The following is a 25,462-nucleotide window of genomic DNA, read 5'->3' on the forward strand; positions in this document are numbered from 1 at the left end:
GTTACAATGGTAACAGCTAATGTAAAAATTTCTTGTAATATTGAAAATGTTTGCTGAAGCCTTTGGCAGTGGAAGGGATTGAGTCTATGATGATTTTATTGTTTTATGTTATTTTACTGTTACATAAATTGTTTTACTGAATTTTTATTTATTAATATGAGTTCATGCCAAGCACATCACATAAGTGGAATATAAATATTTTAAATAAAGCAAGCCAATGACATCCAATTTTTTATTCCCATTAATGAAGATATTGATAGGGCTGTCACTTTTTAAATTGATTGGCTATTATAGTCCACTGGTTTCTGCAGAGTAAACCAATTTTAAATATTTTACATTTACGATGTATTGCTTTTTATTGTATTTTTTTCATTTTATGTGAACTGCTTTGGGTTGGACAATGTCTAAGGATAGTGGCAGATAGTCATAAATGAAAGCAAGTTTGATTACCGTAAACGGTGTTTTCCGTAGATAGCAGGATGAATTAGCCATGCTGTCTGGGATGACCTCCGAGTCGGCTAGGTGGAGCTTCTCTCCAAGAATACAGAGCTTTGACTCTGTGTGCCTGCGCGGTTCTTCCCACATGATTACCAGTTCTCATCAGTCTATAAGATAGTTTATCCAGTGCACCGAATGTGGCAAGGCTGTTCAGGGAGATGGGTGGGTCAGCATTGCTAATTCATCCTATCTTTGGAAACACCGCTTACGGTAAGCAAACTTGCTTTTTTCTCCATCAATAAGCAGGCTAAATTAGCCATGCTGTCTGGGAGTCACCAGCTTGTGCCGTGCACTCTGATGCATGATGAAGTAGGGAGATGTCCACCCCATGCATAATAGCCCATTGTATGCGCAACCTCCATTGCTGTGGACAGCCTTGTCTTCCTGTCAAGAACTGTAATACTGCTGAGCCCAGTGCAGAGTCCAAAGCTGCCTGCTGGTCAAAACAGTAGTGTGACATAAAAGCATGTAGGGATGACCACATGGCTGCTTTACAAATGTCCAGCAATGGTACCATGTGGAGATGTGCAATTGAAGCTGCTACGGTTCTTACTTGATGTGCCCTGACTGGATTTGAGCGCTCTGCCAAGCTCTTTGAGTAACAGAAGTGAATGCACTGTGATATCCAATTTGACAAAGTCCTTTTTGCCACTTGTAAACCTGGCACAATCGGGCTGAAAGACACAAATACTTGAAGATCTATTCACTGCATGTGTTCTTCACTTGTAGTTAGCCAAAGACCTTTTAAGATGTGAAGGAGTTTTCCCTCTTATTCCTGTGTGGCTTTGAGAAGAAGGCGGACAATGTAATGGTTTGATTGAAATGGAAAGCCGAGACCACCTTCAGCAAGAAGGATGGATGAGTCCTCATAGTAACTTTATTGTGATGAAATTGCAAGAATTGATGATAGTGAACAAGGGCCTGCAGCTCACTGACCCGTCTTCGCGACGTTACTGTAACTAGTAACACTACTTTCCAAGTCAAGTACTTCATATGGTTATTGCTCATGGGTTCAAAGGATGGGAGCATGAGTTGTTCCAATACCATGTTTAAGTCCCAAGGAACTGCAGGTTTTACCACAGGTGGCCTCAATTTCAAGATCCCTTTCATAAACTGGGACACCAGAGGATGGTTTGAAATAGGAAGACCATTGAATGGGAGACGATACACCACTATAGTACTTATGGGAACCTTGACGCTGTTGCCAAACCTGCCTGGTAGAGCGTATGAAATAGTATCTCCGGTGAGCAGGAGAACAAGTCCATTTTTTTCCCATCACACCAGACCGTGTATCGCTGCCATTTGCACTGGTAATTTCTCCTTGTGGAAGCTTTCCTTGTGGACACTAAGATGTCCTGGAGTCCCATTGGCAACGTCAATCTCCATGCTGTGAGCTGAAGGGAGGAATGCATGGGCTGCAACAGGGTGCCACCTTCCTGAGTCAGCAGATCAGCATTATTCCCTAACAAGATAGGAGGAATGACAGATAGTCAAACTACATAGGCATACCAACGTTGTCTTGGCCATGCTGGAGTGATGAGGATGAGATCTGCCATGTCCGCAATGCACTTCTGTATTGTCCAGGATATTAATGGAATCAGCGGATAAACATAGAAGAGTCCTTTGTCCATGGGATGAGGAATGCATCTTGTGTGAATCGTTCCCAACTTGGATAGACCTAGCAAGTTGTCCAAAACTTCCTGTTGTGTATCATCGCAAAGATACACGGCATGGGAGATCCATGCCGTGAAGAGGTCGTGCTACTTCCTTATTCAGAGCCCACTCATGGGGATGGAAGATCCTGCTGAGTTGCCTGCAATGATATGGAGTGCGCCTCTCTCCACTCCAATATTTGATTGCTTCTCTGCAGAGGATTCAAGAACCTAACCCTCCTTCTTTGTTTATGTAGAACCTGGCCACCTGGTTGTCTGTGTGGATCATCATATTCTTTCCCCGAAGCCGGCTGTGGAACATGTGGAGGGCATTTTTTTTTTTTTTTTTTAAATCGCTCTCAACTCTAAGATGTATTTACTGGGTTCTCTCGGACGGCACCCATAGCACCTGCATCTTCATGTGCTATAGATGGGCTCCCCAACCCTTTGTTGACGCATTCGTGGTTAGAACAACTTTGTGCACCGGATTGCAAAATGGGGCCCCCCCTTGATAGGATTGGAGGGGATAGCCACCAGGATATGTCCTTCCTCACTGCTCGGGTTAGCTTCACCCTTCTGGATAAAGGCTGAGCGATTGGGTCCATTGAGCCTTGAGACCCCACTGCAGGCGGCGCATGTGGGAGTGTGTGGTACCACATATATGGCTGCCGCCATGTGACCTAGAAGGATTAAGATCTGACATGCTGAAGGGTGTGCACAATATTTCAACTGTGTTTCTAAAGTGTGAAAGGTATGAGCTCTGTCCACAGGGAGAAATGCCTCGTCAATGACAGTATTCATGCTTGCTCCTATAAACTGTAGAGTTTGAGTCGGTTGAAGGCTGGACTTCTCAGTTTATTATGAAATTCCAGGCCTTCTAAACAACTTATCGTGTCCATCAAATGTGTTTGAAGGGTGAAAGCATGAGTCCCTGTGACGATACTAGAAGCCAATTGTCCAGATAAGGGAACAGCTTAATTCCTCTTTTTCTCAAGTGGGCCACCATTACCTCTATGGTATCAACAAAAGGGATAGATGCCGGACGTCTCCACTACAATAAATGATTTAAAAGATGTCCGGCATCTATCCCTTTTGTTGATACCATTACGGCTTTCATAGATCGCCTCCCTTCCTGCTTTGTGGGTCCACCATTACCTCTAGGTATTTGGTGAAGATTCTCGAGGCAGACGAGAGTCCAAAAGAGAGAACTCTGTGTTGGTAATGCTCCACAATGACCTGGAAACACAGGTAGCGCCAGGACAAACAGTGCATTGGTATGTGGGAGTAAGCATCCTTGAGGTCTAGTGAACACATCCTTTCATTGAGTTGCAGGAATGGCAGGATGGATTTGACGGATGTCATCTCGAATTTCTCCTTCCGGATGTGTTTGTGAGAGCTCGCAGATCTAAAGTCGGGTGGAGCCCCCCGTTTTTCTTTGGGATAAGGAAGTATTGGGAATAAAATCCCCTGTTGCGACAGCACAGAGGTACTCTTTGGACTGCCTGTTGAAGCAATGAGTCCACCTCCTCCTGCAACAGCCGCGCCTGTTCTTGGTGTGTCGAGGGAACCAGATGCGGGAGGCGTGGATTCTCCTGAAGGTTAATCTATGTCCCTCATGAATGATGCTTAAGAACCAATGGTCCAATGTGATCGCTTCCCAAGAGTGATAAAATTTGGATAGTCTGCCTCCCACGGATAACTATAGCTGCGGCCCAGCCTTCTTCAAAAAAACCCTGTTGTGGCTTTTCATGGTTGCCCTGCGATTGTATCTACTGATGCTGGCCTTTTGGCCTAGCTCTGGGCTGTGACTGCTGTCTGGGTGGTTGATATGCTGGTGGGCGGTAGGATGTGTATGGCCTGAAGGGGTGTCTCTGGTAACAGGATTTCCTATAGCTCTGGTAAAATTTTCTGGTTGAGGGCAGTTCTTCTGCCGGGGAAGCCAGGGATAGGACTGCCACATGCTGTTCTTTTAACTGGGACACAATCTCCCTAAACTTGTCCCCAAATAAATTATCACCTTTACATAGCAGATCTGCCAGCTTCTCATGGATATCTTGAGGTATGGTGCTGGACTCCCATGTCTTGTCCATTACCGCACCAAGCACTGACAGGCCGATACAGTGCGGTGTGCTCGGCTGAGCCACTGGAAGAGGCGGTGGCTCAGCCTCCCTTAAACAGACGATAGAGTTTTCTGAACTGAGGGCTGGGATGGCTTTTGTTGTTTCCTATCCCTTGTACAGTTTCTAGATGGAGCTGGTTGAGTCTGGGTACGAGATTGCTGGAAAGATTGATACTGTTGTGGTAGGGTGGAAAATATTTGTACAGTTTTTGCTGGTGCAAAGAGCTCCTGGCTCACAGAGAACAAGTCCGATCTCTGGAGGCTAGAATTGCAGACCTGAAGGAGCTGAGACAGACAGGTACACTGATGATCCCTTCAGGGACATAGTAACCAAGTCCCAAATCCAGTCTGGTGGCAGTCCCAGTGCTGCCTTGGATCAGAAAGGTCTCCCAGTTGGACAGCATTACCCTGGTGTAGCAGGAAGTGATCCTGTAGCAAGGACCTGCTCTGCAGGTGGTGTGTTGACCTCTCGCACTGAGGACAAGTCTCCCAGGGCTATTGCCCAGGAGGGAAAGGTTAGGTCGGTCATCATAGTCTGTGACTCAATTATTAGAAATGTAAATAGCTGGGTAGTTGGTGGATGTGAGGACCGCCTGGTAACTTGCCTGCCTGGTGCAAAAGTGGCAGACCTCACACGTCACCTAGATAGGATTATAGACAGTGCTGGGGAGGAGCTGCTGTCATGGTACATGTGGGTACCAACAACATACGAAAATGTGGGAGGGAGGATCTGGAAACCAAATTTAAGATTTTAAGTAGAAAGCTGAAATCCAGAATCGCCAGGGTGGCATTCTCTGAAATGATCCCAGTTCCACGAGCAGGTCCCCAGAGGCAGACAGAGCTCCAGAGTCCCAATGCGTGGATGAGACAATGGTACAGGGAAGAGGAATTCAGTTTTGTAAGGAACTTGACAACCTTTTGGGGAAGGGGGAGACTTTTTCGAAAGGATGGGCCCCACCTTAATCAAAATGGAACCAGGCTGCTGGCGCTAACTTTCAAAAAGGAGGTAGAGCAGCTTTTAAACTAGAACAAGGGGGAAAGCTGACAGTCACTCAGCAGTGCATGGTTCGGAGGAATGTATCTTTGAAGAATACCAATGAAATAGGAGAGTTAAGACATCCCAACAGAGAGGTTCCAATAAAAGCAAAAGTAGCCCATATGCCTGTAAGTAAAGAATCACCTGAGCTAAAGAATTCCAGATTATCCATATCAACTGAAAAGAAGGCTGTTAATACAAACAAAAAATGCACTTTGAAATGTCTGTATGCCAATGCCAGAAGTCTAAGAAGTAAGATGGGAGAGTTAGACATAATAGGCATCTCAGAGACCTGGTGGAATGAGGATAACTAATGGGACAGTGCTATATCAGGGTACAAATTATACCGCAAGAGGATCAACTTGGTGGGGGTGTAGCACTTTATGTCCGGGAGGGTATAGAGTCCAACAGAATAAAGATCATACAAGAGACTAAATGCTCAGTAGAATCTATATGGGTAGAAATCCCATGTGCGTTGGGTAAGAGTATAGAGGTAGGAGTAAATTATCATCCACCTTGCCAAAATGATCAGACAAATGACGAAATGCTAAGAGAAATCAGGGAAGCAAACCAATTTGGCAGTGCAATAATAATGAGAGATTTCAATTACCCCAATATTGACTGGGTAAATGTAACATCAGGACTTGCTAGAGACATAAAATTCTTGTATGGAGTAAACGGCTGCTTCTTGGAGCAATTTGTTCAGGAACCAAATGAGAGAGGGAGCTATTTTAGATTTGTTAGTGGATCGCAGGATTTGGTGAGAGAGGTAACAGTGGAGGGCCACGGCAATAGTGATCATAACATGATTAAATTTAAAACTAATGACTGGAAGGGGGAAAATATATAAATCTATAGCCTAAAATTAAATTTTCAAAAGGGAAAATCTTTGATAAAATGAGGAAAATAGTTAGAAAAAGGTGCAGCTGCAAAGCTTAAAAGTGTATAACAGGCGTGGACATTGTTTAGAAGTGCAGTCCAGATGTATTCCATGCATTAAGAAAGGCAAAACGATTACCGGCATGGTTAATAGGTGAGGTGTAAGAAGCTATTTTAGCCAAAAAAAAAAAAAAAGTCCTGAAAAATTGGAAGAAGGATCCATTTGAAGAAAATAGGAAAAAGCATAAGCATTGTCAAGTTAAGTGTTAAACATTAATAAAGCACGCAAAGAGAGAATTTGAAATGAAGTTGGCCGTAGAGGCAAAAGCTCCTAATAAAAAAACTTTAAATATATCCAAAGCAAGAAACCTGTGAGGGTGTCGGTTGGACCATTAGATAACAGAGAGAGTTAAAGGGGCTCTTAGGGAAGATAAGGCCATCGCAGAAAGATTAAATGAATTCTTGGCTTCAGTGTTTACTAATGAGGATGTGGGAGAGACACCGGTTCCAGAGATGGAAGAGCTGATGGTTCAGCTGGTACATCTATCGTGGGTCAGGGATTTTATGACTCTTCTCCCAGAAGATTGCCCATTTTTTCAAACTGAGTAGGTGAGATCTTCTGGAGGAGATGAGTGGTCTGGAGGCCCCTCTGGGGGATGAAAGGGAATTCCTGTTGAGCTGTCTGGGGAATGGTCCCGTGGATTAGTATTCCTGTGGAGAATCCTGGTCACTGACTTGTGGAGAGTGAGGGACTGGACGAGGATGAACCCCTTGGGCTAGGGATGGTTGCTGCTCAGGGGAAGAAAAACTGGACGGTGAATCTGCATTTCCATTTGGTCCAGGAATGTGTGGAGGAGAAATTTGAGGATGTGATGTAGAGAATAGATCTTTAAAAACAGAGGAGATCTGGTCTATGGCCTATGTGATAGATTTCCCAAGGTGATGTTCTTTCTAAGAAAGGGAGCGTTTTCATGAAGGTGAAGTTTTGCAGGTTGTTTCCAAGATTCCCGTTCTTGGTCAGTAGGTATAGTTTTTGATAAAGACATCCTCCTGAAGAATAAAGCATTGTTGGTGTGAATCTGATGACGTTTCAGAATGTACAGATTGGAAGTCCGGTGATGACGCTGATCTAGAGCTTCGATGCATCATGCGTATCTGTGTGCTTCTTTCCCAATGCTTCTGTCGATGATTGTGACGCACCCTGATGTTTAGGGTGGTGCCTATGTTTCGACGACGCATTCGATGGTTCTTTTTCAGGTCTGGGTTTTTTTTTTTAAGTGCCGAGGCGATCTCTACACCCTGAGGAGTTTCTAACCACTCAGTTCTTCAGATGAAGCTTGTCTGGACACCTCACAAACCTTCGATTTGGGTCCTGGGGTGGAATGTACCAAGCACCTCGGAGAGGGCACCAAGCACCTCGGAGAGGGCACATAACTTGGAAGCACCTTCTTGCTCCAGGAGGCTAGCGATTTTTGCCGCCATTTGTCTCCTTGCTCTAGGTGACATGCGGCTACAGTCCTTACATTTTGCCTGGACATGGTCTGGACCTAGGCAAATGTAACAATAACAGTGGTTGTCATTGACAGACATTATGTGTCTGCGTTGGCAGTATTTAAACCCAGTTTTTTTGGGGGTGGACATAAAAGCAATGAAAAGGGCTGTTGGGGAAATCGCAAACGCGATTAAAGAGGTATTAGAGAGAAAGTATGTAGTGAAGAGACGTGGAGAGTTGAGATGTTCATGCCCGAGCGTGGAAAAAAACTAACTGAAGAGACGGGGCTCGTGCTTCATGTGGGAAGCACCATACAGGCGCGGCAAATCAAAACTTTAGCTTGGAGATGCAGATGTCTGCTGTGAATAAGCCATCACCTAAACAGCATGGCTAATTCAGCCTGCTTAATCGACAGAAAAGCTAACGTTAAATGTTCAGAAAACAATGTTATGGATGGGTAGACAAAGGATGCTAGAGAATCAATGCTACTTGAAATATAATAGCAGCAATAACAAACATTTAGAAGCCATATAAGGAAAGTAGCTAAAGTTGCATTTAAGTTAAAAATGGTGTGGCATTTGAAAGATAAGATCTCAAGATTAAATCTTAGATCAGTAATGCAAGTCATGTGTATTGGGTCATACAGTACTGCAATGCCTTGTGTCACTACTTTTTAATTAAAGTGCTCCAGTTGGTACAAAATATGGCTGCTAAGTTGGTCACCGGTGTTATATATTATGATATAAAGCCTAAACTGCAGGAATTACATTAGTTACTGGTAAATGAAAGAGTACAATTTAAAGTTTTGGTGTTAATGCATAAAGCAATTTATGGTAAGAATAATTGTTTTAGTGGATAGATACAGGTATACACAACTGTGCATATTCAGTACACCAGTCAACATTTTTTGAAAATTCCATTTGACAAACAAAAAATGGACCAGCAATTCACAAAGCTCTAAAGCTATGGACCTCGGACAAAGAATTACAGGATAAAAAACAGACCATCTGTGTTTAAGGAACAAAGTAAAAGCAATTTTTTTTTTTTTGCAAAATAATTTTTATTGGAAAGAGGAAGAAAGCTACATTCTGTATATACAGGAAATGAACTATAACCGCAAATACTTCTGATCTTTAGCCTGTTTGAGAACAGAAAGTCCTAAGTGCACCTCTGGCTCCTATCACTTATGCCATTAGAAATATCATAAATGCCCTATTTCTTGGATCTAGAGTAGGCCTGATGTAATCAGACAGGAATGAAAAAGGTGCTGTGTGGTAGCACACATTTTCTTAACACGCTCGCTAAAAAACCAAAAAAAACCCTCCTCCCAATGCATTAGAGAGTAAATTTTAAGATGTACATGTGGGCATCCAGGTGCATGTGGTTCCTGGCACACACATATGGAGGTGCCGATTTTATAACATGCACGTGTTGCCGCATGCATACTCGTGCTGCCACATACATACTCGTGCACACAAGGGGGGGGGGGGGCGGGGAGAGATTTCATTTAAAAGCACGTGGCAACACAATCGGGCCTTCCCCCATTCCCTCCCAGTCCACTCCAATAAAGAAGTGGACTGGGAGGGAACTTCCCTAACACCTTATCTATCCTTCTTCTCTCTTCCCCTCTCTCCCCGACCTCTAAACCTCCCCTCATCTATCTTTATTTTTTTTTTTTGCTACTTACTTGCTCGCTGGAGAAGTAGTAGCTTCCATGTGCTGACTGGCTGCTGGTGCGCGCTTCAGTGGGCAGCAACTAATGACGCTGTCCAGGTCAGCCCCTGCCCTGCCCCTTTTGGCTGGAGCCTTTCTGTGCGTACCAGGAGATGCGTGCACAGCCCGGCCACACCCATATCTCCCAGAATTTGCTCGTGCTGGGGATTTAAAAATTTACGGGTAAGCTAAGAGCATGTAAACACATTGAGAGCTTAAACAGCAGGTAGACCTAAAAATGTACACAAATCACATTCAATGTGTGCACGTCAAGGGTAAATCCTTCTAAGACACGATTTATGTGCACAAACCATGATTTAGGGACACAACATGGCTTCTCCTCACAAACCATGTTTTGCCAACATAAATCATGGTTATTGTGCACAGAAAATTTAAATCATATGCGCACACGTGCATATATGATTTACAATTCAAGCGTATCAATGCCCGTGCGCCGATATTAGAGATGTGAATCGGAACTGAAATCGGATCCGATTCCGGTTCCGATTCCCATCTCTAGCCTATATGTGCGTGTATGAGCGCTCATTTTTTAAATTAGCCTGATTGTGCACAGAAAAACATGATTTGTGTGCATGCAGTGAGCCAGCCTCTTGGTATAGCAATGGGCCAGCTGGGTTACAGTACCAGGGACATTTGTGTCTTAGAAGCCTGGAACTTCCAGGAAGAGTTCTGATAGGCCCCTGTGGTAACAGCTGCTACGTGGTAGCTCAGTGGTCAGATTACAAACGACTGATCACTACCGGGACCTTTTTCACTCCCTCCCCTAGCGATATCCTCTGTGGGACAGAGCATGCAGTTCCAACAGCAAGGAACCTGTACCTCCACAGAGTTAGATAAGGGCCAGGATAAAAATGTGCCTTACTTTTTATGCTGGGCATTTCCAACGTTTTACTAAAGGAGTTAGGCTAACAAAAGTGTGCAAGGACTTCATTTGCCATTGGTGAATGTCCATGTGTGAAACTCATGACAGAGAAAGCAGAGTGATTAAAAAAAAAATACCTTCAATTAATGATTAGGTGAGAGGCGAAAGAGATGAATCCTGAATAGTGAGAACCTGCACAAAGTTACCTGTCAGACTCCTGCTGTACAATAGCCATGCAAAACTTTCCATGGAAGAGTCAACACTGCATCAGATCCTAGTTTTTATTATTACATAACTGCATAAGATTGCTCCATAGATAAGGATGACCTGCCTAATTGCCCCTGCCTACTGGATAACTAAGTACAACGTGGATAGAATAATATTACATGCTAGAAGTCCTAGTGTAGCCAGGTCTGTTTGGCAGGCTGCAATGACAGATCCCGATGCTAGCTAGCTAGCTCTCCTCATGTCGACTGGGTTGGTGGTGCCGGGGTTATGCATAGTTTTACATTATTCAAATCTCAGTGTGGTCCAATAATTTGGACCACACTGAGATTTGAATAATGTAAAACTATGCATGAGGGTGAAAAGGTATTAGCTAAATAACAGACAGGCCGATACAGTACAGTGTGCTCCGATGGAGCGCACTGTTAGCCTGTTATTGGATGCGCGTTTTCCCTTACCCCTTATTCAGTAAGGGGAGGAAAACACACGTCCAACCCGCGGCACCTAATAGGGCCCTCAACATGTAAATGCATGTTGAGGGCCCTATTAGGTATACGCGCGGGATACAGAAAGTAAAATGTGCGGCTTGGCTGCACATTTTACTTTCAGAAATTAGCGCTGACCCAAAGGTCGGTGCTAATTTCTTCCGGTGCCGGGAAAGTGCACAGAAAAGCAGTAAAATCTGCTTTTCTGTGCACCCTCCGACTTAATATCATATCATAGTTGGAGGTCCCGAAGAGTAAAAAAAGTAAAAAAAATAAATTTGTATTCGGCCTGCGGCTGTCGGGCCGAAAACCGGACGCTCAATTTTGCCTGCGTCTGGTTTCCGAGCCCGTGGCTGTCAGCGGGCTCGAGAACCGACGCCGGCAAAATTGAGCGTCTGCTGTCAAACCCGCTGACAGCTGCCGCTCCTTTTCCCAGTTTCTACCGCGCCACCTCATTTGAATACTGCATCGCGCGCACCGGCAAAGGGCTGGTGTGCGCGCCGGGAGAGCGGGCGTTTGTCCGCTCTCCCGGGAACTTTACTGAATCGGCCTGAGAGTATTATAGTTAATTTACTTTCCACTAACAGGAGTGGAAGTACCCTCTACTGAACCTTTTTCCATGACTACAATTTTATTGGACAAAGAGGCATCAAGTTGATTAGGGTAAAAAAATAAATATCTGTTTCTTGATATTTAATTAAACATTTACACGAATATATCTTACAGCAAATTTTCCACCCAACCAAATTTAACAATTTATATACCACAAAAATAAGTAAAAAGCAATTTACAAATTAACACATAAGCATAAATAGTTAACAGACATGCATAAACATACAACACCATAAAACCAAATAAAAATCATAAAAATAAATCTAACACTTTACTCAAAGTAAGCAGATTGGAAATCAGAGGATAATTTGTCACAACTAATTTACTTAGAGTTTGTTTGCTTTTTTTTTTAAACAGAGCATACAATAGCCTTCTTTAACTACTCTGCAATTTGATTATTTGTGTTAATAATGTATTCATAGCACTTGCCAAAATTACAAATAATCCAAAAAGGTGAATGACATCAAGTATAACATAAAAAATACAAACTCAGAAAACAGCAAATAAAACCAACAATAAATATGCAAAGATATTAAATAAAAAAATAAAATCAAACATATTCCCTATTTGCTGTATTCTTGTTAATAGTGTGCTTTGCTTTTCTATTTTGGTTTTCTGTTTTTGTTGACTCTACCCCCTCCCCACTTTTTAAATTGAGTTTGGGGCTGTATTCCTCTGCTTTATTTGAAACTTTTTTTTTTAATCATAGATCAAATGTATAGTTTTCTTTTTGTGGTTTGAATTTGTTTGCTCTTTCAAGAACATATATGAAAACATTTTGTATAAGAAAAGCGATTACATCACACTAGGCACATCAAACAAGAGGTGAAAGAGAAAAACAGTGTTTTTTCTTATAAAGAACCTATCAGTCCAACTGACTGTTCCAGGCTACACACAGATAGATCATAAAGTAGCAGAAGATTCAACTGGCGCCCAGGAACATATGTCAGAGAATAAGATAACAATCCCATTCATCTTAGGTGGCACTTGCCTGATCAAAAATCTTCCAAGTGCACCTTGATGTGTTGCATGTCTTGTGTTTTATGAGACCTGAAGAAAGCTCTTTTAGCATAATGCAAGTATTGCAAAAAGCACTAGTAGCAGATCTGACACAGACTAAGAACACAAGAACTGTCATGCTGGGTCAGACCAAGGTCCAGCGAGCTCAGCATTCTCTTTCAGACAGTGACCATTCCAGGTCACAAGTACCTGGAAGAACCCATAGAGTAGATCTTACTCACCCCAGGGAAAGCAAAAGCTTTTTTTCTACTTGGCTAATAACGGGCCGATGCAATAAATCTGCGCAGAAAACAGGCACTCAAGTGTTGAACGCCCGTTCTAATGTGCGTCCAGCCACCTCTCCTGAGCTCCCAATCCAATATTAAAATGAGGGGCTGTGCCAAAAAGGAGGCACTAAGGACAAATGTGCCAGCCCTGGGCTGGCATAAAATTTGGCGCGTTGCAAGTGTGCATTGGCCACACAGAAAATGTACTGGATGGCGAGGGTTAAGTAATAGCCTCATCTATGTGGATTTCCATGTGATGAGCGCTGTTAGCTACGTACATTTTGGATGCGCTAATCCCCGTATTGGATCGAAGGGTAACCTTCATGAGTCAAATTATGAGTTAGGTGGTGCGCAGCAGGTAGTGCACAGAACTGAATCGGCCCCAGGGTGTTATGGACTTTTCTTCCAGGAGCAAGTTCAAAGCACTTTTATACCCTGCTATGCTTATATTCCATTATCCCTATATTCCACTATATTATCCCTATATTCCCACTATATTATCACTATATTATCCCATTATCCCTATATATTCCACTATATTATCCCTATATTCCACTCGTTATGCTTGTTCAACTACAGTTCTACTCTAGTACAATTTTGTTAATTATGTTCTTATTGTTTGCTGTACAAGGTTTAGTTAAATTATGTTCTTATTGTTTGATTTAATTTCCAACTGTTGGTTCACTGTAAACCGAACCGATATGTACTTGTACATGATCTTCGGTATAGAAAAGTATTTAAATAAATAAAATAAATAAATGCTTGTCGCCTTGATCACGTCCTTTAGTAACAAACCCATAGCTGCCCTACATTGAAACTAATATAGGTGGTAGTGAGCAGAGAGAATCCCTAACCCATGTCCTGCGATGGAGAGGCGGGAATGGTCCTCAGGCTCGGGGATGGAAACACATTTAGACCGAACTTTTCAGGAGACAGGGACGATTCTTTATTTACCCCTTTAGGCTATTTATTTTTTTTGTATTTTGGGTGTCTTTTTTTATAATTATTTTTCTTTGCTCTCCTATCAATTGGTTTGCTTTTTTTTTAGTCTGTCTTTCTAAAAACCCACAGAGGACGGGGCAAGGGGCGATGGCGAGAGCCGGGTCCCGGCCACGTACCCTGTCCGCCTCGCAGCGCTGGCTCTGGCCGCTCAGGCTGTTGTAGTCCTCCTGCTTCAGGTCGATCTGCTTGCGGTGGGTGTCCAGCTGCACCATCAGGTCCGAGTTCCGCTTCTCTAGCCGGCTGCGGGCCACCTCGGTGCGGCCGACCTGCGCTTGCAGGCCCAGCAGCTCCTCCTGCAGCGCCGCCACCCGGCACGACACGCTCCAGTAGTTGAAGGCCAAAAGGGCGATGACCACCAACAGCGCCACCAAGACGAAGGGCGGCAGGCGGCCGACCCGCCGGTTCGCCCCGAAGCCCACCATGGCCCGGGTCCCGCAGTCAGCGCCCTCGCCCCCGTCTCTCGTTCCACGTATCCCGGACACTCAAAAACCCGCAACCCCCGGGAAGCCCTTCCCACCCCTCAGCCGTTTTCAACAACTCCACCTAGCCTCCCGCCGTCTCCAGGGTGACGGACGCGGTCGGCCAATTAGAATGCAGAGGCGCGTCATCCGCGCGTGCTCTGATTGGGCAGACGACGCCCCCGGGAGTCGGCTGGAACAGAAGAGACCGGTTAGGGTAGGTTTGTGTGAGAGGGCGCAAGGGAGAAGGCGTTACTGCGCGTGCGCCCTGCTGTTCTGCCGCTGCGGACCCCTCCGACGTCTGGTGCACGTGCTCCGCTAACGTCTACCTCTCGGGGTCCTGCCCCACGTGTCAGTGCGTCCCGAGCTGCCGAGGGCAGTGTTCGGACCCGGGATTTCCGAGATTCCACACGCGGCACTGGAGGAAAACATTTCTTTCCTTGTGTCGGGAAGCGTGCACCTTCGGGTTAAATTCTCTTGTAATGCATGAAAATGTGAAATCGCGATGCTTGTTTATTAACCGTCCCAAGAATGCAAAATGTTGATCGTGACTCTAGTGGGAGTCAATTAGGCTCTTATTGTGTTAGGAGCAGGAATTAACCCTGCCTATGCTTACCTTCGCATTGTATTTATTTTCCACTTTTTTCAGCACATCCTACTTCCCGGTTTACTCTTTACTAGTTTTGATGCATCTATTTTACTGGTTGTGTTGGTGAATCTGCAGGATTTATTTCTTTGTTCATGGTAATGTGACTAATTACCTAATGGTTATTGCAATTCTGTTTCGAAGTTATTCAGAATATTTTGTTTTTTACATAAAGGACATTAAAAATAAAAAAGGTATCGCAGCCTACCATCTGTGAGTAAACCATCAGCAGGAAGAAAGAAAAGGCAGTGAAATCCATACATTTCCCCGATGCAGTGACACTCTACTTTCCATCACCTGTATCTTTATTTGACTTATTACCATTCTATAATTTTCCCTTCTTTTCCTATCATTTTAATCATTCTGTTTATTACTTTAGCAGTATATGGAAAACTGTTATGCCAATCAAATTATCTGAATCCGGCTCCATATTCAGCCACCGGTGTCCAGACGAGGTTACCTGCACAAGTATCCTGAATTCACACCTGCTGAATGTCCTCCCTAAAGCTGACTAACTAATGGGCCGATACAGAAAAAAGTGCGGGAGAGCCGGCGAGTGCCCACTCTCCTGTGCGCGCCATTTAGTATCGGCCCGCATGCAAATGAGGGCCCACGGTAAAAAGAGACGCTAGGGACACTAGCGCGTCCCAAGCGCCTCTTTTTTGACAGGAGTGGTAGCTGTCAACAGGTTTGACAGCTGACGCTCAATTTTTCCTCGCAGCCACACACACAGTCCCAGCTGGAAGAACAGTGGTACCCCGGGAACTCAAGAAGAAAGTCCGCAGATGGGCTCACGATTCGCTCCTTGCAGGTCATCCTGGTCAATCCAGAACTCTGAACAACTTGCAAAGATACTACTGGTGGCCATCAATGAAGGAGGACGTACGGACTTATGTAGAATCATGCTGAACTTGTGCAAGACAGAAACCACCTGCAGGTCATCCCTGGGGACTTCTCCAACCTTTACCCACTCCCAGCAAACCATGGACACACATATCCATGGACTTTATCGTTGACCTACCTGTGTCTAGTGGCAACAACACCATTTGGGTCACTGTTGACCTGTTTTCCAAAATGGCTCATTTTGTGGCTTTACCTGGACTGCCATCTACTTCCAAACTGGCGAAAAATTTTATCCGCCATATCTTCCGGTTACATGGCATGCCTAAGCACATCCTCTCTGACATAGGAGTACAATTCACTGCCAAATTCTGGAGATCTCACTGTAAGAAATTTGATATCTCTCTAGATTTGAAGTCTGGGTACCATCCGCAAGCCAACGGACAAACCAAAAGGATGAACCGCACATTAAAGCAGTTTCTCCGATCCTATGTCAACTCCAGATAAAGCGATTGGGCCGAACTGCTCCCCTGGGCAGAATTCGCACTGAACTCTCACCCTTCAGCTTCCACAGAATCTTCGCCCTTTCAACTTGTTTATGGTCGCCAGCCTTTACCTCCATTACCAATACCGCTATCAGTATCCTGTCCTGCCGCCCAGGCTTCAGCACAGGAGTTACATCGGCTATGGGAACATACTAAAGGGCTTCTCTATAAAGCTGGACAACAAGCAAAGAAGTTTTATGATGCCCATCATAGAGCAGCTCCACAGCTACAGCCCAGGGACAAGGTATGGCTGAGTACCCGTTTCCTTCAGTTCGCTTTGCACCTCTGTATATAGGACCTTTTCCTATACTCCATCACCTGGGTCTAGTCACATACAGCTTGCAGTTACCATCATCTCTAAAGATCCACAACGCCTTCCACATTTCTCTTCTAAAACCGCTCATCTTAGAGTTTTCTAAGAAGACAACCGACTCGCAACCCCTCGCTGCTGAGGAGGACATTACCTACCAGGTTGATGACATTCTTGATGTGCAGAAACATGGAAGACAATGGGAATACTTAATATCCTGGGAGGGATTTGGACCAGAGGAAAATAGCTGGGAACCTGCCAGCAACATCCTGGACAAAGAACTGATTAAGCAATTTCATCTGGCTCACCCCAGGAAGCAGAAACCCCCGGGGAGGGGCCCTAAGAAGGGGGGTATTGTTGCGCCCGTCGTTCGCAGGCAACTGCGACCTCTCATGCTCACCTCTTTTTCCTCTGCACCGTCAATCATTGGAAGAGTGGCTACCTCCGCCAGTCAACACCGACCTCCCCAGCGTCCCCGGGACAGTGTGGGCGCTGCTGACGGTCATCTTACTTCCGGAATCACCTAGGTGCGTGCTCGCAGGGCCTCCTTCTGTTTACGTCATGGCGGGAACCTCGGGGGCGTCCCCTCCCGATGATGTCAACCCGCTGGTATACTTAAGCCGACCGGCTCACTGCTAAGACGCGTTAGCAAGGAGTTCTCTCGTTGTTAAATCCGCTCCACTTTGGGATCTTCTGTTCCAGTTCTACTTGTGGCATTGGGACGCTCTGGATACCCGCTCCATGGGGGTCCTTCTGCGTCTAGGACTACAATGCCCAACTGCTTTTTCTTTGGATTATTCCAAGAAGCCTCCTGTTCTCCTTCGTTTCAGTCTTTGCTTAGGATAACTGTCTTTTTTTCCCCCATAGTGTCCTCTGCAGCTTTGGTGGGCTAATCTCATCACAGGACAGATGCCCTAGGACAGTGGTTCTCATCCTAGGGTCTGCAAGACCACCCCAGGGGGTCCTCCAGAAGGGATGCAAGAAAGTTTGACTATAGAGAAACTGATTGGACTGCTGCTACCCCAGGCCAGGAGAGTGAAAGTGGGGCCTATTCAGACTCTCAAAACTTCATCCCACATTGCTACAGATCAGGAGGAGGAGGGACAGAGAGTTCACACCTATTAGAAGCCTCAAACTGCACTGCCACATGTTTAGCGAAGGTGGAGGAGAGATATGCTGAATGCAGCCTCTGCTGCACATTGAGGAAAAGCAGAGGAAAATGGGGTTATCACAGCTTCGCAAAACATTTCCCACTATGCCATGTGCTCTGCCACTGGTCTGACAGCGAGAGAGGAGGAGAGCTGTACTGCACCAAAAGGTGAGTACAGTGGCTCAAAGAAAGAGGCCTGGGGTTGATATTGTGAAGGAAAGATGGAGGGGAGAAAGGAATGAGACAGGAATGAAGAAATGGAGGATAAACAAAGGCTCAGGAATCAATGATTGACCTTGATAAGGGGAGTGAGAGTGGAGGGAGAGGAGACCCAGGAATCCTGCTGGACAGAGGTAGAGAGAGAGGACGGGACAGAATACCACCATGGTCCAGGAGGGAAGAAAGGAAAGATGAGCACCAGGGAGCAAAGAAGAGAGAGATGAGACAATAGCCAGATTTGGATGTGACATTTACACATTTATTTAGGGGGACAGACATGGAGATCCCTTTTTCTACAATGTACCTTATATTGTGATTATCATTTTCTGTAGGAGGTGTAAGAATACGCTAAAAGGGGGTCAGTTTTCAGGGAGGGCACATGTCACATCTTTTTAGGTGGGTAAACGTAACAATTCCCCAGCACTGAGGGTAAAAGTGTGAGTGCTGTGAACAGCACGCATGCTTGTACCTGCGAAGGTTGGGGAGGGAAAACAAATGCAGAGGTTTCATTTTGAAACCCTCATGCAAACTTTGCATCTGCTTCAAAAGGAAACTCCACAGGCAATTTCCCTTTGAAAATTAGATTGCACCTTTGCAGGTACCAGAGATGATTTTCTGCCAGGACATACTAACTTGCCATCCTGGATTTCAGCTTGCTTTCTTTTCCCCATTGCAGCTGGGTTTGTTTTTTATTTTTATTTTTTTATTTATTGAATTTCCAACAATTTCAAGAAAACATCTTGAATGAGAATAAACAGAAGAAAAAAGAAACACGTCTTTATACATCACAAAAAAAAGGAAATAAAAATTAAATTCTTCAGTCCCACCCGTCCACAATATGGGGTCCAAGGGCTTCGAACGAGCATAAACCACAATCATTAAGGAAATAAACTGCATATTATAAAGCAGATCTATCAAAGGGCTATACATGTATTCAGGGCAGGAGGAGGAGCAGACTGAACTGCACAGCCACTCTCTGAATATAGCAACTGTTTACCACATCAGAATATTTTTAATTGTGATGGAACAAGAAATACATATATTTCACACCGCATTTGCACGGAAATTTTAAATCAAAGGAAGCCCCAATTTGCATGACTGTGTCTTAATAACAAGAATTGTCTTCTTTTTTGTGGAGGTCTCGAGACGTCTGGGTATATTCTAACTTTTAAACAATAGAAAGATTCAGCACGATATTTAAAATATTGCCTAGGAACCCAGTCCATGTCAAATGTGAAAGAAGCTAACAAAGTAGCTGGTTGTGCTAAGTCCAATCCTTCTCATTTCAAAAAATCTCTCAAAACCTATCTCTTTCAACTTGCATTTAATACCTCTTCTAACTAAATTCAACCATCAATATCCAACCTACACCCACAAATTCAACTACATCCATTACATCCTTCATCTATGCTATTTATAACTACAACATATTTGCTCATTCACATGTCTCCAATTACCATCTCCTCCTTCCTTCCCCCCCTTTATTACTAAACAATTGTTATATTGTATTTTTCCCTCCCCTTCCCGAAAAACAATAAGCCCATGGCTCCAAACTTTTATTTTTTAAAATCTTAAATACTAGCATCCTGTCTAGTTATTGCCTATTTTATGTAAAGTTTTAAAATTCCATTTTATTTTCGATTATTTTATTTTTATTTTACTTCTGTGAACCGTTTTTGATAAAATCTGTTTTTTTTAAAAATGGTATACAAATACTTTTTAAATAAATAAATAAAATAAGTCACTGTCTGATGACTCCAATATTTGAGATACATTTACTGGGGAGATAATATCCATCCCCTCAGATTGAACCTGACTTTCATTCCTCCTGTAAGGGGGCATATAATACACTTTAGCAACAGGTGGTATCGCAGTCTCTGGAATTTTCAAGACTTCTATGAAGTATTTCTTTAACATTTATTTTGCAGACATATGTTATATTTTAGGAAAATTTATAAAACGTTCTTCGCACAAAGAATATTCTCCAAATTTTCGATTTTACTGTGTAACAGCTGGTTTTCTTTAATTAATAAATCCTGCATCAATTTATGAACTGAGATCTCTCGTTTCATTAATTCAAATTCTTGAAGTGTTACTTAAGCATCCTCCAGGACTCTGGACTCAGTATTATTGACCTTTTCAATGATAGGGTTTAGTTGGGCAGAAATAGAGGATCCCAAGTTAGATATAGCGCCCCATATAGAATCTAGTGTAATTGACTTTGGTCTTGATACAAAGTTCTTGCAAAGAGGGTTAGCTGGTGCTCTGAAAGCAGCTACAGGCGGTTCCAAGTCCTCCTTGGATGAGTCTGGTTCACCCTGGGTGGAGCCTGATCCAGTCAATTCTTCAGTGTCCACTGCCAGGCCCATCCCTGCATGGAGTTAAAAGTCCTCAGCACTTCTGGCAGATGGCTCCTCCGATGGAGCCTCCTGATCCCTGGAGGTGGCTGGATTCTCCGCTGGAGCCCTACTCATTGGGGACAAGGTGACCGACAAGTCTGGGCCCTCGAAAAACATGGGCAAACATAGGTACCATAGCGGGTGAGTCAAGGGGACCCACAGGAGGGATTTTCTCCCTTGCTCTCTGCTCTCGCGATGTATGCGGGCATTTTGAAGAAAAATATACCCGCAAGAGCGGTAAGGAAAACCAGACGCCGACGCTACCTCCGCCTTCTTGTAGTGTCCATCTTGGATCCAAAATCTGCAGCTGGATTTGAAGGTGGAATGGCTTCAACCTTGATCCTTTATTTTCCTGAAATTACCCATACTCCTTGTCTTTTGTACTAATTTAATTCCTTATGCCCCAGAAACTGCTTTTAGATGGATGGAAATCAGTACCTAAATTCGATTAACAACATTGTAATCAATCATTTTGTTTCTGATTGTTTGAATTTATAACTATGAATGTTACCTGTAAACTGTTGTGATCTATACATGGAATGTAGGTATATAAAATGTCTAAATAAATAAATAAATAAATGATTGGTGTCCTCTGATTCCTGTCTGCCCATGAACCTTTCCCTCTCCCCTTCCTGAGAAAGTTTCCGGTAATATTTGTGAACTATGCACAGAAATGTTACTGTGCACATTTGTGTGCAGTGCTCTTTGAATCCCCATTCTGCAAGCTGTTTTCCTGTCTGCACACACAGCTCCCAGGGAATGCTGCCCGGGCTCTGCAGGGGATTATGGGTCCTGCACCCCCTCCCCTATGCTTCTGGTGGGTAAGAAGAATGCCCTGGGCCGCTTTCTAGGTTTGGAGGGGGAAGAGGGTGCCTGAGTCCTTGCTGTCTCTTGGGCAGGGTGGGGGGAGAGAGTAGCCCAGGCCTTTTCTGTCTCGTGAGGAGTCAGGGTTATAGCCCCCCCCCCCCCTCCCGGTTCTGGGAGTATCCTGAGATCTTTGTCTCCTGCGGGGAGGGGGAGGGGGGGTGTTATGGGTCTCCCTTCCCCTCTGCTTCTGGGAGGATGCCCAGGTTTGTCTCGGGGGGGGGGGGGGGGGGGGGGGTGCGTGGGGGAGGGGTCAGGCAGTCCCGAGCCCCTTTATCTCGTGGGGTACCGTTAGGATGCGAGAAAGCGAGCATCTAGTGAAGAAGTCCCGCCCCACCTCTGCTCTGATTGGCTGTGAGTGGGCTTTGAGGCTGGGATGCTGTACAGTGATTGGCTGCTGGAAATATCTGTCAGTATTGAGTGGCTGCTGATTGGTGGTGCGCAAGCCGGCGCGTGGAGCTTCCCGCCGCCCGGAGCTGGGCTACATTGAGTGGGGGACCGCGGAGACCCCACAGCGGCCTCCCGGGTACCATTTGTACCCCTCCCCCCCCCCCGGCCCTCCGGACTCTCCTGCTGCCGCTCTGCCCCTCCGGCTCCTGGGTCCCTTCTTTCTTCACCCCCTCCCCTCAACGGCCCTCCGGACCCTTCCCCCATTACTCCTCCGGCTCCCGTGTCCCTCCCCCCCCCCCAACGGCCCTCCTGCTGCCGCTCTCCCCCTTCTGCCCCCCCGGAGTCTCCTGCTGCCGCTCTCCCCCCTCCCCAATCTCCTCTCTCCTGCACAGCGGTCCTCAGGATGCTGAGCAGGTGGATGAGCGGCAGCAGCAGGAGCCTGGAGCGGGAGCAGAGCTGCACCGTGCGGCTGCTGGACGACTCCGAGTACACGTGCAGCATCCAGGTGAGTGCCCGGCGCTAGGCCCGCGCTGCGGGGGGGGGGGGGGGGGGGGGGAGGTCACCGGCTGCAGCGCGGAGGGAGGGAGGGAGGGAGGAGCTGCTGCTGCTGCCGCTGCTGCAGGAGCCTGAAGGTTATAAGGACACGGCCCAGACTGACGCGCCCCGTGCTGCCTCCCGACGCAGCAGCAGCAGCAGGTTGCAGTGACCTTCTCAGCTCCGCTGTTCATTCCCTGTGCATGCAGAGGTTTCCTTTCATAACTGCTGCTGACGATCGGACAGGGCCCCTGGCACCCGATCCCCCGTCAGCAGCAGTGAGGGAGGGCTGGAGCTTGTGACTGCGGGTGGGAAACAGAACAAGACTACAAAATGGGGGGACGGGGGCAGGAGGAGAATGGTGGCTGGTGTAAGGAGATCAAGGACATTAAACACCAGATGGAGTGAGAGAATGGAGGAAGAAAGAGGATTAAAAGGCAGGGAAAGAGGCAGGACTTCGGGGATGCTTTCCAAAACAGATTGGTGGAAGGTGGAGATGGGGTCCTTTTATCTAGTCCATGTTTCTTTACAGTTTCCAAAAGTTCAAGGTAGATGACATTGCAAACATTCACAATGTTAAAACATAACTAAGTAAAAATAAAAAAAAATCCCCTCAATCTAAACACATTTGACCAAATAAGGTTTAGGAAACAATTAAAAACCTTCCTAAGTAATATGATTCCTGGCTTAGAAACTGAGGAATCAAATTCTACAATTTTAGGACTGACCTGGAAAATGTACATGTAGAGGTAGTTTGTAATCGTAATTGATAAATTGAACGTAAGGCAAGTAAATTTTGAGTAGAACAATGTAAACAACACCTGAATATGCCAATATAACTGATTTGAAAATTAATAGAAGCCTGAATAAATTGATTTATAAGCCATAGTCCAGACTTTGGCTAGCTAATCAAGAAAGAGGGCAATTCAATGTAATTTGTACTTGTGCCTCAGGGATTTGTAGCTCACAGATTTGTACTTGAACCAGTGCTTTTTAATATGTATATGATCTGGAAAGGGGTACGATGAGTGAGGTGATCAAATTTGCAGATGACACAAAATTATTCAGAGTAGTTAAATGTCAAGAGGATTGTGATAAATTGCAGGAAGACCGGGCATCCAAATGGCAGATGAAATTTAATGTGGATAAGTGCAAGGTGATGCATATAGGGAAAAATAACCCTTGCTGTAGTTACATAATATGTTAGGTTCCATTAGGAGCTACCACCTAGGAAAAAGATCTAGGCATCATAGTGGATAATACTTTCCTCATAGGGGAGCTGTTCCATTCCCCTTATCATTTTGGTTGCCCTTCTCTGTACCTTCTCCATCTCAATTATATCTTTTTTGAGATGCGGCGACCAGAATTGTGCACAGTATTGAAGGTGCGGTCTCACCATGGAGTGATACAGAGGCATTATGACATTTTCCGTTTTTTTCACTATTCCCTTCCTAATAATTCCCAACAATCAGTTTGCTTTTTTGACTGCTGCAGCACACTGAGCCGACGATTTTAATTGGATGGAGCCAGACACGGGAAACTTTTGTCAAATTTTCTAGGAACTTTGACTGGCACATTGAGCATATGCCCAGCATGCTGCTAACCACACATCCATGTGCGGTTCCTCTTCAGTCTGTTCCTTTCCATGAAGCTGCTGCTTCACGGCTTGTGAGCTCGTGCTGTTTTTACAATGTTTTTCAAACTTTTTGCTTCCCACGTCGCATAGGGTCCCTCGGATTTTTTCTCTGCGTCCTGATAAGTTTTTTGCTTCATTGCGGTCGATTGCCGACTGTTCCATCTGCCGGTGTCCATCGACTATTGACTGTGCGCTGCATACTTTTTCTGATGACGTCGTCTGGTTTCCGCCAGTGCCCCCAGATCATGTCCATCACAGATCCCCACGAGGTCTGTGTCCTCTGTCTGTGGGCGTCCCACAATGTCCGTGGTTGCAACCTTTGTGCCCAAATGACCCAAAAGGGCCATTGGGCACGTCTTGATAAGATATAAAAATTGTTGGTTCCAAAGGTTCGGATCGGTCGTCTGCATAGGGAACCTCCACAGCTCTCGGTAAAGGGGTTTAAATTTCAACTCCATCTGGGTCACTGCTGGAACTGGTCCCCAGGCACGATTTAAATTCTTTCATTCAAAACACAATTAAACTCTGGAATTTGTTGCCAGAGGATGTGGTTAGTGCAGTTAGTGTAGCTGGGTTTAAAAAAGGTTTGGATAAGTTCTTGGAGAACTCCATAAACTGCTATTATTACTGGCATTAGTAGCATGGGATCTACTTAGTGTTTGGGTACTTGCCCCAGGTACTTGTTACCTGGATTGGCCACTGTTGGAGACAGGATGCTGGGCTTGATGGAACCTCGATCTGACCCAGTATGGCAATTTCTTACAGATGGGTTTTTAAATGGGGGGAGAGAGAAAGCAAAGGTTGCTAGGCAGGGATTATTTTGGAGGGGAGGGGGAGAGATGAGAGAAATGGATGTTGAGCAGGGGGCATTAATGGGGGGGAAGAGAAAGGAATGTGGACGGGCTTTAATAATGAGAGGGGGAGAGGGAAAGCAGAGCGGAAGGAGAGAGAAAGGTATGCTGAGAAGGAATGTTGCAAGTTTTTCTGGGTTGTGTATGGATGTCCCTGCTGCTAGGCACTTAATTTTTGCAAGTGACTGGGGATGGGAGATTCCTCCATTGTTCTCCTCCAGCATCCTCACTCTTGCCTCCTTCCCCCCTTCTTCTTACTTCTCTTGCCAAGTATCCTATGCCTGCTTCTGAACTCGCTTTCCCTGGCTGGAAAATTAGATTTATCCTTGGAAGTGCGGACTGGTACAATTGGGCTGACTGGATGGGATTTTTGTCCTTTTGCTGAAAGGGACAGAATGCCTGGAAGCAGAGAAAATGAAGGAAGAAGGGAAAGAAGGAAAATATCTGGGGAGGTGGGGGAAGGGGTGAAAATGCCTGGAGGGAGGATGAGAAGAGGGAAAGAATGGTGAGGGAGGAAAGAAAATGTGTAGCACAAGAGAAGGGAGGAGAATTTCTGGGGGAGGAAGAGAGGAGAGAATTGATGGAGAGTGGGGAAGAAGAGTGAGAAAATGTCTAGAGGAAAGTGGGGAAATGCAGGGAGGAATGGGGGTAGTATCTGGGAGGGTGGGCGCCATTGACAGTTTTCACCCAGGAAGACATTTGTTTTAGAGCTACCAAGAATGCAGTTATATTTGATTG

The 25,462-nt window shown here is 45.1% G+C and overlaps 2 protein-coding genes across 4 annotated transcripts in view; one reads left to right on the forward strand and one right to left on the reverse strand.

The window, feature by feature from the left end:
* CASC4 (cancer susceptibility 4) overlaps window positions 1–14,424 on the reverse strand; it is a 56,761-nt gene extending 42,337 nt beyond the window's left edge. The window contains exon 1 of one of the 3 annotated variants that reach the window (XM_029575173.1): window positions 13,999–14,424. In XM_029575173.1, the coding sequence (XP_029431033.1) occupies window positions 13,999–14,304 (306 nt within the window). In that variant the 5' untranslated portion in view covers window positions 14,305–14,424. The remainder of the gene's footprint in view (window positions 1–13,998) is intronic. The other 2 variants (XM_029575174.1, XM_029575172.1) reach the window with 2 other exon arrangements.
* A 7,341-nt stretch (window positions 14,425–21,765) lies between these two features.
* The window catches only part of FRMD5 (FERM domain containing 5), a 141,768-nt gene continuing 138,071 nt past the window's right edge, over window positions 21,766–25,462 (forward strand). Inside the window, exon 1 of the mRNA XM_029575859.1 lies at window positions 21,766–22,208. Within this exon, the coding sequence (XP_029431719.1) occupies window positions 22,107–22,208 (102 nt within the window). The 5' untranslated portion in view covers window positions 21,766–22,106. The remainder of the gene's footprint in view (window positions 22,209–25,462) is intronic.

The sequence above is a fragment of the Rhinatrema bivittatum genome, chromosome 13 (assembly GCF_901001135.1).
Source record: "Rhinatrema bivittatum chromosome 13, aRhiBiv1.1, whole genome shotgun sequence".
Classification (NCBI taxonomy): Eukaryota; Metazoa; Chordata; class Amphibia; order Gymnophiona; family Rhinatrematidae; genus Rhinatrema; species Rhinatrema bivittatum.